Below are 16,887 nucleotides of genomic sequence, written 5' to 3'. Positions count from 1 at the left end.
TAGTTTTTTGTGTTTTGTTTGTTTTGGTCAACTAGGTACTATCTTTAGTTATGCATTTAGGGCTCGTTTGAAAATTGAAAGTGTTTTTATTTGAAAGCGTTTTTGGAACTAATTATTAATAAAAATGCAAGTAAATCTTAAAAAAAGCGCTTCAAGTATTTTTGAAACTTAAATTAAAAAAAAAATTTTTTTTAGTTGAAAGTAATTCCAAACTAGCATTTACAATCATAAATGTTTTCTACAATCGATGGGAGGTTCGTGGTTGCATGCAGACAGGTCAACTAGTTGGTCTGATTTTTTTTTTATCCCAAATCCTAATCATTTTAGACATTTATCTAAACAAAATCTGATTTCGTTGCCAAATAACTATAAAAAATAACCTCAAGCAAGAGACATTGCATACAAAATTAAGGACGTGGAGAAAGAATTTGCAGTTTGGCAGTCACGTTGCTCATGTCTATATGTCATGCAACCAAGTTGGTTCCTGTAATTCATATATTTTATGTCACCAAAGATTTATCCCTCTCTATAAAAAGGAGATGGTTTCATTTTCCATCCATCTCTCTAATTTGAGCATACTTCAATAATTTGCCAATAGGAGAAGGAAAAAAAAAATCTTTGCAATGGCGGCTTTTAATCACCATTTCTTGCATGCAACCTCTTTGCTAGTCTTGGTACTGGTGGCAGTGACGGCTTCCGAGGCTGGTGCCGGCGGCTACGGCAACACAAATCCTGATCTGTATGAGAAGCCCAAACCAGAAAAACAGAACAACCTACTATCAACCAAAGCCATTTTGGGCATTCAAGGCCTTGTTTATTGCAAATCCGGCCATAAAGTCCTCCCGCTCGAAGGCGAGTCCAGTTTCTCTCTGAAAATTAGAGTAGTTTACAATATAGTTTTGTGCTCGATCTTAGTTTCTAACTAGAATATTATTCAATTGATATTTCAGGAGCGGCAGCCAGGATTACGTGCGAGGCTGTAGACCAGTATGGGTTGGAAACTTCACCTGCCACCATCTTAAGTGATGCAACTGACGCAAAGGGTTATTTCTTTGCAACAATATGTCCTTCTGAGATTGAAAACAAGAAGCAGCTCACTAAGTGCAAAGCCTTTCTTGAACTCTCTTCGTCCGAGACTTGCAACATTCCGACGGACTCGAACAGCGGAATCAGTGGTGCTGTGCTAGCTTCATATCGCCTCCTCCATGACAAGAACATCAAGCTATATACTGTAGGGCCTTTTACTTTCACATCATCACCACAAACCCAGAGTTCAGTCCCAAATAATGGCTACTAGATAAGACTCTACTTTCGACATTTGAGTAATAATAATGAGTAATGAATTTTGTCCGTCGATTGTTCTTTAGTTTATTCAATTCGAAGATCAGAATAATCAGAGACGTGCAAAGTGAGAAAAATGGTGTGAGAAGATGTGGGGAGGCAAATGATTTTACTTTGTAATTGATCAGTTTTAATTTTTCTGGTTGCTAGAGTTTTAATCGTTTTTTTAGTCAAAATGGTCCATAACAGTGGCATAACTCTCACTTTGGTCGTTGACATTGAAAATCAATAGAAGTGATTCCTAACTTTGTCCACCGTACATTAGTTTGGTCATTATGTAAAAATCTATCAGTATCCTCGTTAAGTGAAGGGGTTGGCTTGGCAAAAATAACCTTAAAAAATTGGTCATGTGATCGTTCATGTGACAATTTAATGAGAATATTAACAGATTTTTTACGAAATGACCAAAATTATTAACAGTCGATAAACTCAAGGATCACCTATATCGACTTTCATTGTCAAAGATCGAAGTGAAAAAATTATGCCAATCTCAGAGATCATTTTACCTAAAAAGCCTATAGAGTTAATTAGCATTTCATAAACAAATGTAACAAGCTTAATTTGTACTCTATCATTCAAGCAATCCTCACTCAATCCAGCATATTGTCGAAGCTATTATTGACACTCCTAAAATGTCATCGTACACTGCTTGAGAGTAAAATTTCTCCCGTGAGTTTTATACGAGAGCAGGCGGTGTAGTCCCCTTTCAACTACAAATTATACAAAAGAATATGTATAGCAAATTTGGTACAACCCTCTGTCGCTGTGTATAGCTTTTCTCATTGTCCTCTCTCCTCACAATTTTCTTTACAAAGTGTGTTACACTAAGCCTACGTATTCACTCCTTTTCCTATATACACCGCCCTGAATTTAGACCTCCCTAGTTCTTATGTTGCCGGCTTATTTGGCCAAGAGTCACCAACAAATTAACCGAAACTACGGAGCTGATTACACAACAAAACTCTAAAACATGACGGGATTTCAGATTTCTTTAGGCAAAACTTGATAACCACGCCAGCAGCGGCTGAGTGGGTTGAGCGTTGATGGCTCCATGAATGGCTCAGCATTCAAGATATTGCAGATTATCCATTGAGCTAGGTACGCTGCAACCTGTGGACCATCCCAAGACGCCTAGAATTATATCGATGCTTGAGCATGCAACAACCTGAGAGGGGTGAGGTGCGAGGGGAGAGGGGAGATAAATTCTCATGTTAGCACAAAAAGAATCACCAAGGGATAAAAATACAGGTTTCAGAGATGGATGTCGGATATATTACCAAACTTTCCACGTTTCCTTCAATGTGAAATAACATGACCGCCATTCCCCTTTCCCCGTCAATCTCAGCCTGGTCATTGATGGTAGAGGTGTTACAGAAATAAAAGAGAGTGCATCTACATAAAAAGCAAATAACTGCCAGCTCCAACCACTCACCACACAAGAACAAATTGTAACGCCTGCAGCTGCCAATGCTGTAGTAACCTCAGCCATCATACCTGAAATTATTGTTTTAAAGTTAAAACAGGTCTAGAGTGATATGCAGACGACGTCTACATCCATCAACTGAAACTAATGAGACCACATGCTACCGATTGACTCAATCTATGAAGGTAAATTAGAAGAAAAAAATTTGTCCCGGGAATCCTTGTACATCATTACTAAAGTAAATCAAGTAGGTTGAAAAGAGTTTAGGGTAGTAAACAAGATATCTCCACTGATCTTCTCAAGAAAGAAAAATAATCAGAAGTGCCCGCTGAGTGCTGACTTGCACAAGTTGGATCTCAACTAGCAGCAAATGCGTCACTACTGTTTTTAACTTCGAATGTAGACCAAAGGGAATCTATCAATGATTTATTAAAAAAAGCTAACCTTTTCGATCAACACAAACCACGCAGAACCATTGTATGGAGTGCCCTGCAATACTATGCCAAGATGCAACCTTGCTGGCCTGCCAACTTTCTAAACTGGGCAAGGCTTCCTTGCACATTGGAATGTTAGCTTGCAACATTCTGGCAACGCCATTCCCTTGCAACAATGACTCCCCCGCAGCCTTTAAACTTACATGCTGAACATTCTTGTTGTGCTTCCCATTCACTTTGGGAGCCAAGGCGCTTCCATTTGTAATTTGAAAGGGACCTATGGAACTTCGTTCTGGCAATGAAACTTCTACAACATTCCCCATCATTTTTTCCCATATAGGTTTGTATCCTTTGAAGGTACTTGGGAGCTCTTCTGCTTCGATCTCTTCTTCAGAATCAGCAATGAAGTCATTTACTTTATCGGCTGTTATTTCAGCAACAGACAGGGCTGCTTGCTCCCTTAAGAACTACAATCACAATGAAATGTTTATCATTAGAGCAAGGCAGAAGTAATAGGACAAACAAAAATATATCATCATCCAACCGACTAAGCATACTTTCATAATTTTGTGCCTGGCACTACGAGTTTTTGCATGTTGCAACCACTGTTTGTGCCTCTGAAAAGCTGATTTTCCGGTAAGTGACTGGAGAAACAAGAAAAAGAAAATTATGATCCCCACATGTACAACCATAAGATAACAGAATGCTGAACATGTCATATAAACTCCTCTACATGTCCATATAAATGAGCAAGCTATTAGAATTTTACTATGTAATGCGTGTGTTGGTGTGTATGTTAAGATTTTGTACATTTTATTGTACACATTTAAAGAAAGGAAATACAAGATGATGGTTGACAAATACTGACATTATAAGTGATTATCTCCACAACTTCTGCATTTACAAGCACATGCATAGGAGAAACAAGATTTCCATTGACCTGCACCAAAAAAATGTCATCCTAGTTTTAATTCCATACATGAAGCCGAAATTTAAAATCGAAAAATAATATAAAATCAGTCAAATGTGAGCAAATTACCTTTGCTGCTACCATTTTGTTGCCAATTTCAGTGTGTATCATGTATGCATAGTCAATAACAGTTGCTCCTTTAGGAAGATTTTTTATCTGCATATTGTAAAGATATCTATCAATACAATGAAGCAAAATTATTGGTGTGTGAAAATTTATGTTGACAATCTCAGTCATGAAGCAATCCAATTTCTTACCTCTCCCCTGGGAGTAAACACAAACACACGACTACCTAATAGATCTCTAGTGATAGTTTCAACAAATTCTCTAGAGCTCATGTTGCCAACAAATTCTTCTTGCCATTCTCTAATTGCATTGAGCCAGCCAATCTGGAAGAAACAAGAGACTTCATTCATGAGATTCGTAGACATGAAAAGAGTTTACCATGAAATCCCCACAAAGAGGACTTATGAGGAATCATAAATTACAAATGAACACATGTACAATACCCTGAGCGCAATGTTTGCATTGTTAAGGCAAACAGTCTTCCCTCTTGAACTTCTACCATTAGGGAGACTACGCCCAATTAAAACAGTAACAAATCCTCTCCCACTATAATGAGAAGCAATTCCTCTCTGAGCTATCAGATCCATCTCCTCTGTTCTTATCTGCCAAAACAGAAAGCAAGTGATGTAATGAATACCTCCTAAAAACCTAACAATCATGCAGGAGAGAATTCAATTCTATAAAAACCTTTATAAAAACTTTGGGAAAATATGAGCATGCTAAAAAATGATGTGATTGTACCTGCACTTCTAGCCGCAACATGCTTTCATACAAGAAAGGAATTACAGTTGTATGGAGACTCTGATAGCCATTAGGTTTTGGGGTGGCAATATAGTCTTTCATCTGTCAGAACAGATAAACACGAATTTTTAAATTCACAAATAACTTATACTGCTTAAATTGAATCTTGTAAGAGTAATAGAAGACATACTCACCATCCGAGGAATAGGGGTCCAGATTCCATGAACCAGCCCAAGAACATGGTAGCAGATCTGATGAGAAAACAATAGAAGGAAAGCTCAATTACATACTAAGTACAGATTACAAAGTAAAGAACTCCCTATCTTGGCATGAGCAAGGATATACCTGTTGTGGGGTGCACAAAGGTCCAGCTCCAAGGGATGGCCTTGGTTTGATTATAATTCGAAGCTGGTAATAACGAACAAAAGCTATAACTCAATGAAGAAATATGAATTATCGTGAAATGTCCTCAACAAAAGTTTCAAGTTAGCCGAAGGAAATATCAGAAATACCTGTGCAATTTGATTGATCTCGTTAATTGAACTTTTACATTTGAGCGCGGCCTTGTAGATACTGCAAGCAAACATCAAGAACAGTCTATTTTAGACCCAAAAATAGTCCTCAAGAAACTGGCTGCTGAAATATGAAGCAAAATGATAAATTCTCGGACAAAGAATGACACACTAAGCTTGAATGTAACATCTCATTACAAGGATTACATGAGTGATAGGTCATGTTCCATGCCACTTTAAGATCTCTTTGGACAATGTCCTTGTATTTCACGTAGCAGATAACACAGCAGTACTAAATCATATAATAAAGTCAAAGAGAATCATGCTTGTAATGAGTTTAGAAAATACAAAACAGGCCACAAAATAGAAAGAGAAAATGGTGGTAGGACTTATGATCTGACCTGTATGGTTCCTTACACACAGCACGAACTTCAGTTTTCACATCCATAAGTTCTAAGAACTCATCATCCTGAATCCTCTTCATCAAAATTTTGTTTGCCTAGCACAAAGAACTAAGGTTTGATGAGAAAACATCACCAATAACACAGTGTTGAGAAGTTAAACTTAAAACCGAAAGCCTCTACTATATTTGCATGCCAAAACAATAACCATATAATCAACAATGTCCCCTGAGCATTACGTAGACCCTGTTGTTTAACAAATTAATGCATTACCTCCACAAGTTCTTTCTCATGCTCTTTGTAGAGGCCGGCAACTCTTCTCTTGATCTTAGCATAATCTTCAGCATTGGTGTACATGAAGGAAAGGTTTTCAAGTTCCGACTGCAATATGGAATATGCGGGCATTCAGAATACAAATTAACAGAAGCATCATATATGAAAATGAAATAAGATAGAACAATTTATCATTATAGTCATACCATTCCTCATAAACTTGAAATTCAGTTGTGAAACCCTCATCCTCACCTCAAGATAAGAAACTTGTATCTCATAAACTATATTTTAAGGACAGAACTTTAAGTCACAACTCTAAATATTCAAACTTTAGAGTTTGATGACCAGTTATCAATAACTACTTATTTAAGATACAAGTGATCACAAATCAGGTCCACAGGTTTATGCTACATGAGATGATAATCTAGGTTCCAATGGTGAAGCGGTTGGCAGTTGCAGAACTGGAATATTGATAATTGAAAAGCATAAACGTGGAATAAAATTGTAAACAAAAGTAAAAAAAATGGTATACCTTGATTTGGTACATCCCAAGCAACTTTGCCAGAGGAGCAAAGACCTGCAATGTCTCCCGTGCAATGCTTGACTGGACACAACAAAATATCAAACCATATCAGGCATCAGCTAAATACAAATATCAATATACTTTAAAAAGACAACACAACACCTGCTTATGCGGTGGCATGTGTGAAAGGGTACGCATGTTATGGAGTCTGTCAGCTAATTTGACGATGATAACTCGGACCTGGGGCAACATGTATTTTAGTTTCCAAATGGGTTCAATTATAACACATGAAATTTGAAAGAACAGTAAGAAATAGATCTACCTCCTCTGTCATGGCTAGAAGCATCTGGCGAAGATCATCTGCTTTTACATCTTGTACAGAATCCTCTTCGCTCTTGCATTTCAATTTTCCCAGCTTTGACACCTAAACACGAGGATACATTGAAGTAGTGCATGCCCAATTACGAAGGAGGTTCGTGAAACGTTACAGAAGCTATTTAAAACATAAAAAAACACAATTGTTATTAGTACTAGACAGATAAAGGTACAGAACCTTAGTTTCTCCTTCTACAATATGGCGAACAGTAGCCCCAAACTCCTCCTCTATCCTTTCGAAAGTAACAACGTTGGTATCCTCGACTGTATCATGTAGTAATCCAGAAGCAATGGACTCCCAATCCAACTCCTAGAACAACGGATATAGTCACATCAATTCAATGTTGTGATTAAAATCAAAATATGGGCTATTTTTAACGTTGCAAGACTCACGAGTTCTCCTAAAATCCGTGCAACTTCCACTGGATGAATGATGAAAGGCTCTCCACTGCGCCTTTTCTGACCATCATGTGCGTCAAAAGCCAGCTATATAACCAAAAACTAGTGTTATATATGTTCACCAATTTGATACAATGGATTTTGAAGACAAGAACTAAACTTTGTTGTTAGGCTTATATCTAACCTTAAGAGCATTATGGACAAGTTCCAGTTCTTTAGGTGAGAGGTATGAGATAGACGGCTTAAGATCCTGCGACAATCAGATTACAGACAACGTAATTTAAACAAATTTCCCTGTTTGTATGATAATAACTATTATTTTCATTGATGCATATTTGGGCAATAACAAAACTTTACCTCCCACAATGTTTCAGGAGAAATATCATCCAAGACATCTGAAGACAAAGATGAAGAACATCGCAGATGCCATCTCTTACCACCAACACAAAGAAAACCTGATTTAAGCAGTCTTCCAAATACTACAAAATCTGAAGCTTCAACAGAATTCCAACCTCCAACGCTAGAGGACTGATATCTCTGTGGAGAGTACAATAGAGAACAGGTTCTACGATTGATAATCATGCAAGATAATTGCTTGGGCAACAGACCACTAACATCTAGTGAAGACAGTTAATTTTTTTTAAAGAGAATTGCGTAAAGTAAGATTTTTGAAAAGAAAACTAGCAAGCACCTATACCAAGTAACAATTTTGCTCCTAAACCACAGCTCCATGCTTAAATTGTTTCTTTCCTTCATTCTTTCATAAACAAAATGTACTCTTACCCCCTATTCCCCAAACCCAATAGATGTTTAAAAACAAATTTAACCACTTTGAGAAGGTATGCTTATTAGGATCCCTACGTTCATATGCTGCACCAATTTATCTACTTCGAGACATGATAAACTTGAGTGCTGCCTAAAAGCTAATCTGGCCAACAAGTAGCAAACTTGCACCCAAAATTAAGACATCTAATCAAGGAAATTGGGTTTCAATCGGTGGCAGAGAGCAAATCCACATTACACAAAGTACTTACATGATTAGTCCGGTTCCTTCTTCCATTTCGTACATCCGGCAACCACGAACATTGAGGATGATGAGCCGTGCTCGCAAGAAACCCCGTCAAGACTCTTGGAGCTTTCCACGCACAAGAGAACACGCTACAGTCATTTCTCCCACTTCCGTCCCCTTTCGATAGCTTACACACATTCACGCATTCTAAAGAAACTACAGCAATTCACACACAAAATCAAAAGTGAATCAGATTCCCTAATTATCTGTTTGGATGCTCAGAAAACCAGTAGAAACAAAAATTCAAGAATTTCAAGTTCGCGTTCTTGCAAATCAAAACCAGTGGAAATAGTGAATCGAATTTCCTCAACGAAAGTGAGACCGCCATGGCAGTGTCCGTACACTGAGTTAAGCTAAGCTAACTAGGTTTTTCTTAAACCAAGTCTAAATTAACAAAAAAAAAAAAAAAAAAAAAAATTCGAAAGTTCATCGGTGTCCTACATTTTCTGAGCTAACAGCGAAGAAGCAGAGCGGAGATGCATACCTGACATGGAAGGAGCGGAAGCCATTTGCGACGGAAGAGAGCAATCTCACTGAATCGAACTGAGCATTTAAACGACACCAGAGGAAGCACGCCACGCAAAATATGAAGAAAGTGGATTGGCAGCAGCTGATTAAGGCCACCAGAAAATCGAGAGCGCGCGTTTAATATGACAGAGACGGTGGCTGTGCAGCTGAGAATCGGGGAGGTTCCGTCGAATCGGAGCGTCGAACGCGGTGCCCCCGAAACGTTCGTCTCGGACAAATTAGCGACGGACTGAAACCAAGAATTTGGCCAACAGATAATTTAGAGAGAGAGGGAGGGAGGAGGGGGAGGAGGGAGAGAGGGAGGGATAGGGAGGATCTTTAGCCGAGGCCACACAAATGCCGTTCGATAAAGATATTTTTTGTGTTTTTTTTTTTTATTATTACTTTTTATTTTGAGACGGGATTTATAGTGTGCGGAGGGAATAGATATGGATTTTTAAGCCATCACGGCAACATGATTGACACGTAGGAGAAAAGTCCGGTTTTTGTCTGTACTAAAGGTTATCGCACGTTTTAATATGTTAATGCCTGCCCCTTGACTTTTGTAGGTTTACTATTCCTTCCCCAAGTATAGGAAAGCTTGAATTTGGATTATTTTTAGATCTCTCACTGTCGATGGATTGAGAAATTTAGATTATTCAAGTGAGGGAGAGGAAGAGGGAGATTTGGACTCATGATTTGTGTGAGATGTGTCAGTAGAGTTGATTAATGGGAGCTGTAGAATTTAAAATGAATGGTCAGAATTTCTCGATTCGTTAGCTCCGCACTGCAAGATTCAGAAAAAATCTCAATTCGGAAAACCTCCCTTTCTCACCTATTTTTCGCCTAAAGTCATTGGTCATATTGTCTGTGTGAAACAAATTTTGTTGTGATGTTTTGTGAATGTGTTGTTTTTAACTATTTGGAGAAGTTTTGATGCATCTTATCTTTAGAGTTATTTACTTTTAATGTGAGTTATTTACTTTTAATGTGTCTTTATCTCTACAATTATTTATTTGATTTTCTACTTTAACATGCTACACTTTGTGTTTTACTTTTTTTTTCTTTCCAAATCGAACGATTAGTTACTTTTAATAATATACGGCGTACTACTCTGTGTTTGAACACATTAAAAAAATCTCTCGTGAGCTAAGGTGCCCCTCTGCACTTGGGCTATACTATATCACTTATTTTGTTTTTGGCTCTGGATGGTAGTGAGAGCTGGCCTGCCTGATGGAAGCTAGCAGGCGTACTGCAGATATCTACCTACACAGAAGAGAAGAGGACACTTTTTTGCTTGTTATTTTTGTATTATCTTCTGGGGAAGTATGCTGCTATCTCATATCTTTTGATGTCGTTGCTTGTACTTTAAATTGCCCTGTGAGGCGAGAAACTTTGCAATTTTCTGCTGCATGCTTAACTATGTTTTTTGTATACACATATATAATAATCAAGCAGATGAATTAAGAAATTGAAGAAAAAGACCAGCCATTTGACTAGTGCAAGGTTTCAAAGATAAAACAAGAAGATTCGATGATTCCATCCTTTTTTTTCAGCTTTATTGATTTGGCTGCTTTAGAGAAAGCATATACCATTGCCCAGATTTAGCATCTGCTTCATGTCTTTTGTTTTTTTGCTGAATAATATGGAAGATCTGGTCTAATGGATGTTGGAAAATATTATATGATGTTTGTGTGGTTGAAACTAAGCCACCATTTTCCCCAAAAGAATAAACCAATACTGCTGGCTTTAAGTTACCTAGTAAAATTGTATATGTGTGGAAGCCCCAGCTCCAGAAAATTTTGAAGAAAGTTGGAGTTCTGCTATAAAAATCAGTTAGTGATAGAGAAATAGCAGCTCAATTACTAATAAGCACATATAAAGTCTCTCATTTTTCCGATATGGGATTCATGCTCTTAACATGTGATGAATTTTCAAGCCTAGCATGTGGACAATACAAATCGAGTAACATAGATCACATGTGGCTATTCAATTTCACACGTATGCTAACCTGTTATGATATATTAAAAAAGTTGAGATTCTACCCTAAAACCAATTGGCGATATAAGGAGTAACCCACTTACTTATAAGCACATATAAAGTCCATCTTTCCTAACATGAAATTCATACTTCAACAAACTAGACAAAAAAAAGTGACAGTATACAGGCGATTTTCACATACAAAGATGAAAATACAAGCCATAAGCAATACAGCTCTCTAACTCTCTTTAGTTCCACTCTTGTTATTCCATGTTTTGCACATATTTGTACGACATTGTTGATGACCTCTTTAATACTGGTGAATCTCAAATACAAATACTAGATTCACTTATATTAGATAGGTAATTGTAAATGTGGTACGAATAGCATTATTGATGTTTGATAGCATCCATCGTCAAGGTATTGCATGAATAATATGCCAACCAACTTGATTGGGTTAACACTGCAACATAAATCTTCTGCCTCCATCTTTCATGGAATGTTGTAAGATAATGGAGGCGATGATTGCATTACTTTAAAACTTTCCCCTTTAAGATATGATAGAATCTGAAATATACGGAGAAAGAATATATTATCAGCAAGTAATTAATTACCTCGATAGAGAGAATATATAATATGTAGAGATTTTAATTAAATACCTTGCTCATGCAGGATTGCGATTCTGGACTTGTCTTTGACTCTTTGTGCACTGAAATGTAGAGAGTTCATGCATGTCTACGTCCTCCCACACTTCATCTAATTCGTGGAATGCTCTTCTCATCAACAATGGACAACGGGCCTGCACATATGCGTGTGTGTATATAATAACTTTTTAAGTGCTGACATGTAAGAACAAAGTCATCTCCGAATGGAGAAGAATTTTCAAGTAATGGGATGCTACTATGATGATATTTCAAGTCAGTCACATTGTCATGCTCGAAAGTTAAAAGCTCATGACAATATGTGCTTGATTGACTTGAAATACAGGAGCATGCACCTCTAGGTTAGTTTCTCTCGAGTCTCAACCAACTAACCGAGTATATATATGGGAAAGAGTAGTTTAATTTACTAACCCATTCAATTAAAGTTCTGTTGTCCTGTGGCACCAGATGATTTGCAAAACAGTCTCTAAAGCAAGACTTCATAGAAGAAGATATCGGATTTTAGATTCCAGGTCTATATGATCCCGGAAAGAAATCCTTATAAAGACCAAAATGAACTGCTTAATTAGATCGTATATAAAGAGTAAAATATACATGAGGAAATTAAGCTATTAAGTATAGGATTACGCATACTTTTGATTGGGGATTGGCTTTGCTAGTTGCTTAAGATTAAGCCATGTAGCTTGGCCAAAACCAGATATCTATTACAAGCACACAAATGATTAGAATTATACAAAATATCCTCAATACATGATGTTAAAATAGATTAAATCAAAATTTTAGGCTAATTAATTTTGAGATTTCACCAGCGAACGTAAATTGCACCTCAGAAAATATTGCTGATGAGTAATTTGCCGTGAACAACAGGACCTTGAGGACATTGTTCATGCATATATCGAACCCCTCGGGCAATTTCTATTGCTGTCTCAGTCCATATTGAAATGTCAATTTCAAGTGTTCTCCTATAGAACCTGTGCATGCAGTAACAATAATACAATATATATATATATATATTGATTATGCAAACAACATAGCAAATCATGAACATGATTACGTAGTTGTTATTGACACTCTACATTAGTCATTCACACTTTTGGACCGCTAATAACAATTCTCCATTGACATCATCATGATGAAGCTTAATTACCATAGAGGTTTGACTCTAACGAGCTTCTTTACGCAGAGGGAAATACGAGAATCATAGCATTGTCAGAATGATATAGTAACCCGCGAGGCCTAATATATTTTTGTGATGCATAGACAAGGCCGCCGCTTTCTTTTCGGCTTCAATAACGGCCCTACTATTACCAGGAGAAGTACTAGTACCACTAGTCGTGTTGTATCTCTTCACCATTACTTGTGATCCATAAACAGGCTCCCAGAATCCCTCATAAGCCGCACAGTCACTCTTCTCATCAGCAAGAATCCTAGTTCTAAACCCAAATGTCATCTCTTCAACCATTTCCCAGCTCACCTTTAAGGGCAGCCCTAGCACAAAATCAGGCTGATCACTAAATCTTCTTGAAAAATTATTGTACGTAGTTCTGCAGAGAAGCCTCAACTAGAACCTTTTGATCACTCTCTTGATGTGCCTCCAACGTCATACTTTCCTATTGATCTATTTAATTTTCGTCTCCTACTCCTCCTGTAATGTTGATCTTGATCCCTTCCCGAGCTCAATTCGGAGATGTTTTTTTTATTGAGTTTTATCGTCGGTACATGTAAGAAAGTAATTACAAATATGGCTTCCTCATCGATACTCAGTACAAGACACATATTGAACTGCAATGTCCAGTTTCTGTACGTTGGAAATGATCATTTGATGTACTCTTTAATTAGAAATTCAATAATTATTTTCTTCATATAACCGAGTTAGATTTTTAGTTATTACCACCTAACTAAAGGCAAAGACGTGGTTAACTATTCCTTGATCGGACCTATGGTTGCGGGAGTTGTCTTGCGCTTGTTTGATATTACGAAGTGTTGCCGCCCGGCTGTTTTAAATTTGATCACCAATATTCCCCACGTATTCATATTAATGTTTAACCTATCATATATATTATATATGGACACGGTACATTTACACATGCATCAGTGTTTGAAATTTTCTTGTTGATCTTTCAGTGGAAATATTAGAAAAATATGAAAAGAGTTCACCCCATGTTGGATAAACTCTTAAATTTTGGGTAAAATCGATAAATCTCATCGAAATTTCTGACATATTAGCTAAATATCAACAAATTTCCACATGAAATTTCCTATAGTTTCATTTTAAATTTTCACATTTTTAGTAAATTTTCATCATTTCCATCAAAGACAACCATGTCGATATATTAATTGATATTTTCACAAATTTGCATATCGTATTTTCACCTACCACTATTTTAGACACTGCAAGTAACTGTCATTTACAAAATTTGTATAGTTTGAAAAAGTGGTGTTGTTATTGGCACACTAATCATGCATTTATTTTTTTTGCAACCGACCTTCTTTATCATTATAAAAATTTGGAATGCATAATGACGTTTTCCAAGTGTTAAAACATGTATATGAACAAAATTTGATTGGGTCAAAGTGGTGTTCTTAGGGGCTTCCTTTTTATTCTTTTGTTGATTTTTGTTGTAATTTGAAGGTTTTGTATATATTTTTCAGTGTGAAGAACAAGAGGCCAGGTTACAATATAAAGGCAAGGTTGAAGACACAAAAGTCTTGCCTTCCTTAAATTCCTTGACAATAAGGAGACATGACAAGACATGGAGAATAAACTCCTTGACTAATGCAACCAGCTACCTTAAATGAGACAGATGCACTACACTTTTCCCTACTACTTGGCCTTAATTGCCTTGGTTGACTTTCATCTTCCAATACACTTTTCCCTACGACTTAGTCCTCTCATGGAATACAAGATTAGATGTGATATGCATGGCAGCTTGATTGTCACAAAATAAAGACATGGGTTGATGAGTGGGAAACCTTAAGTCTGAAAGCAAACCTTTTAATGAAATGAGCTCACATGCAATGGATGTCATAACTCTATATTCGGCTTCAGCGCTATAACGAGCAATGACATTTTGTTTTTGCTTTTGCAAGTGACGAGATTGCCTCCAATGAAGGTATAATAACCAGTGGTAGATCGACGATCAATAACACTACTGGCCCAATTAGCATTAGTGTATCCCATAATATGAGGGCGACCATTTTTGCTTATGAAAATACTAAGCCCAATGGACTGTTTAAGGTAACGTACGATCCTTTTAATCACATTCAAATGTGCCAAAATAGGTGCGTGCATGAACTGGTTGACTATACTTAGGTGATGTTAGCTATTGTGATGGTTAGATAGATGAGTTTAGTTACAAGCCTTTGATAGTGAGTGATGTTGCTGAGAAGTTCACCCGCTATGTCTAGTTTCAGCTTGCTGTCCAGAGGAGTACAACTGGGTTTAGAATCTTTCATTTCAGCCTCTTGCAGCAAATCAAGCAGATATTTGTGTTGGTTGAGAAACAATCCCTTGGGGAAATGGCTACCTCGATACCTAGAAAGTATTTTAATACTCCTAGGTCTTTGATGGAAAACTTTTGTTAAAGCGAATGTTTGAGACTTGCAATCTCATCCATATATCCCTAGTGATGATGAGATCATCAATATATATAAGAATAACAAGTTTCTAATGATCCATTATGAAAAACTAGAGAATAGTCATCATTACTCCTCTTAAATCGAACAGCTTCAAGGACAGAACTGAGTTTAGCATTTACCATGCACGAGGGGATCGTTTCAATCCATATATTGCTTTATGAAGTTTACATACCAAATTAGAATGACATATTTGAGGGTGACCTGAAGGTAACTTTATGTAGACTTCTTCCTTCAGTTCACCATACAAAAAAGCATTCTTCATATCTATTTGGTATAGGGACCACCTAGATTTGACTGCGATGGATAATAAAACTCTAATTGTGTTCATCTTTGTAACAGGTGCAAAGGTTTGAGTGAAGCCACGAGCAACCAACCTTGGCCTATGTCTTTCAATGAAGCCATATGAATGGAATTTGGTTTTATAGATCCATCTACTACCGATAGCCCATTTTCCCATTTTCCCTTTGGCAATTTGATAGAGATTTTACCACACACGCAAACGGGTTAAAAACTCTTATATTACTTGCAAGAATGACAAGATTGTTGTAGTATAAAATGGTTCTCGCAAGGTCGTTCTCCACAAGGATTATTAAGTAATTCGAACAAACTAAATTTCAATTAATTACTGTAAAGTAGAAAGTTGAGACGATTGGTTTTATAACCTACTTAAATTAAAACGAATTTAATTAATAAAAATAAACTAATATGCAATATTAAAGATGAAAGGAAAAGAAAATTGTTTTGGAAAAATCAAATTAAGAAAGCAATAGGGTTTCACCATCACCTAGCAATCCTATATATTTTTATCAATTACTTATGATCTACACATGCCACTTTGAAGGTTAGGTTTTCCTAATTTATATTCTACTTGGAACCTCCAACATAGAACGTATATCTAACATGCAACTCGTCCAGACATTCGGATGAAATCCGAACATGAGAGACTCATTATGCTTTATGAAAACCCTTTGAAAATACCATGCAACCCTTAAGATGTGGTGTTCATCTTAAGTGAAATTACAATTATTAATCACAAGAAGCCAACATCAATTTCAGGGAACCTTCCGACCAAAATTGCATCAAATTACTTTTCTAAAAATCCTAATGGTGATCAGACATTAAGACAATTAGATAGTTTTAATCACGGTGATCAATAATTCAAAGTATGCACGCAATCAATCATAAGTAATTAAATAAAAATCACATATTCATGCTAAGGCTTACGGCTTCACCCTAGCAAAAGGAATTAGTTACGCATATTCATAATTGAAATCATAGAACATATTATTAAGAATAAAATGAATGAAAACACCTTAAAGTAGAAAATCTCCAAGAACCCTAGTCAAGTTCTCTGTCTCCCCAAAGTTGCATAAAAGAAAGCCCTCCCCTTGATTAAGAACGGCCAAGCCTTTTTTAATATCTCCTAAAACCAGCGCACAAACCCTAAGAAGTATTTTATTCCCACTAAGAAACTAAATAATAATAAAATAAAATAAAAAATAAAGTCCTAATTAAACTAGGAAAAACTGCACAGAAACTGTTCAGCCACGTTTTAGCCTCAAAACTTCTTCA

At 36.7% G+C, this 16,887-nt stretch overlaps 2 protein-coding genes across 2 annotated transcripts; one reads left to right on the top strand and one right to left on the bottom strand.

Annotated features, from left to right (window-relative positions):
* The first annotated feature begins 623 nt into the window (after window positions 1-623).
* Window positions 624-1,297, top strand: LOC137714671 (protein SEED AND ROOT HAIR PROTECTIVE PROTEIN-like). Its single transcript, XM_068453824.1, has 2 exons — window positions 624-861; window positions 951-1,297. The coding sequence occupies exons 1-2, from the start codon at window positions 624-626 to the stop codon at window positions 1,295-1,297; spliced, it is 585 nt and encodes a 194-aa protein (XP_068309925.1).
* Window positions 1,298-1,933: 636 nt separating this feature from the next.
* LOC137715761 (putative GTP diphosphokinase RSH1, chloroplastic) lies at window positions 1,934-9,335 on the bottom strand. Its single transcript, XM_068455106.1, has 24 exons — window positions 9,012-9,335; window positions 8,493-8,683; window positions 7,816-7,995; window positions 7,643-7,708; window positions 7,453-7,545; window positions 7,238-7,369; window positions 7,007-7,108; window positions 6,847-6,924; window positions 6,694-6,765; window positions 6,162-6,269; window positions 5,889-5,986; window positions 5,488-5,548; window positions 5,321-5,383; window positions 5,170-5,226; window positions 4,976-5,077; window positions 4,678-4,836; window positions 4,426-4,557; window positions 4,238-4,324; window positions 4,067-4,138; window positions 3,756-3,842; window positions 3,209-3,665; window positions 2,774-2,835; window positions 2,619-2,687; window positions 1,934-2,506 (listed from the first exon to the last, which is right to left on the bottom strand). Exons 1-24 carry the CDS (start codon window positions 9,034-9,036, stop codon window positions 2,402-2,404), a joined length of 2,658 nt encoding a protein of 885 aa, XP_068311207.1. The 5' UTR covers window positions 9,037-9,335; the 3' UTR covers window positions 1,934-2,401.
* Window positions 9,336-16,887: the final 7,552 nt, after the last annotated feature.

The sequence above is a fragment of the Pyrus communis genome, chromosome 14 (genome assembly GCF_963583255.1).
Source record: "Pyrus communis chromosome 14, drPyrComm1.1, whole genome shotgun sequence".
Lineage (NCBI taxonomy): Eukaryota > Viridiplantae > Streptophyta > Magnoliopsida > Rosales > Rosaceae > Pyrus > Pyrus communis.
This window is presented reverse-complemented; position numbering and strand designations above follow the sequence as displayed.

Excerpts from the sequence above, each read along its gene's own strand:
- LOC137714671 (XM_068453824.1), top strand. The coding sequence starts at position 624 with ATGGCGGCTTTTAATCACCATTTCTTGCATGCAACCTCTTTGCTAGTC. Across the intron at positions 862-950 it reads CCCGCTCGAAGGCGAGTCCA|GAGCGGCAGCCAGGATTACG; the intron begins GTTTCTCTCTGA and ends TTGATATTTCAG.
- LOC137715761 (XM_068455106.1), bottom strand. The coding sequence starts at position 9,036 with ATGGCTTCCGCTCCTTCCATGTCAG. Across the intron at positions 3,843-4,066 it reads TGGAGATAATCACTTATAAT|TCACTTACCGGAAAATCAGC; the intron begins GTCAGTATTTGT and ends TTGTTTCTCCAG. Across the intron at positions 2,688-2,773 it reads TTACAATTTGTTCTTGTGTG|GCTGAGATTGACGGGGAAAG; the intron begins GTGAGTGGTTGG and ends ATCAATGACCAG.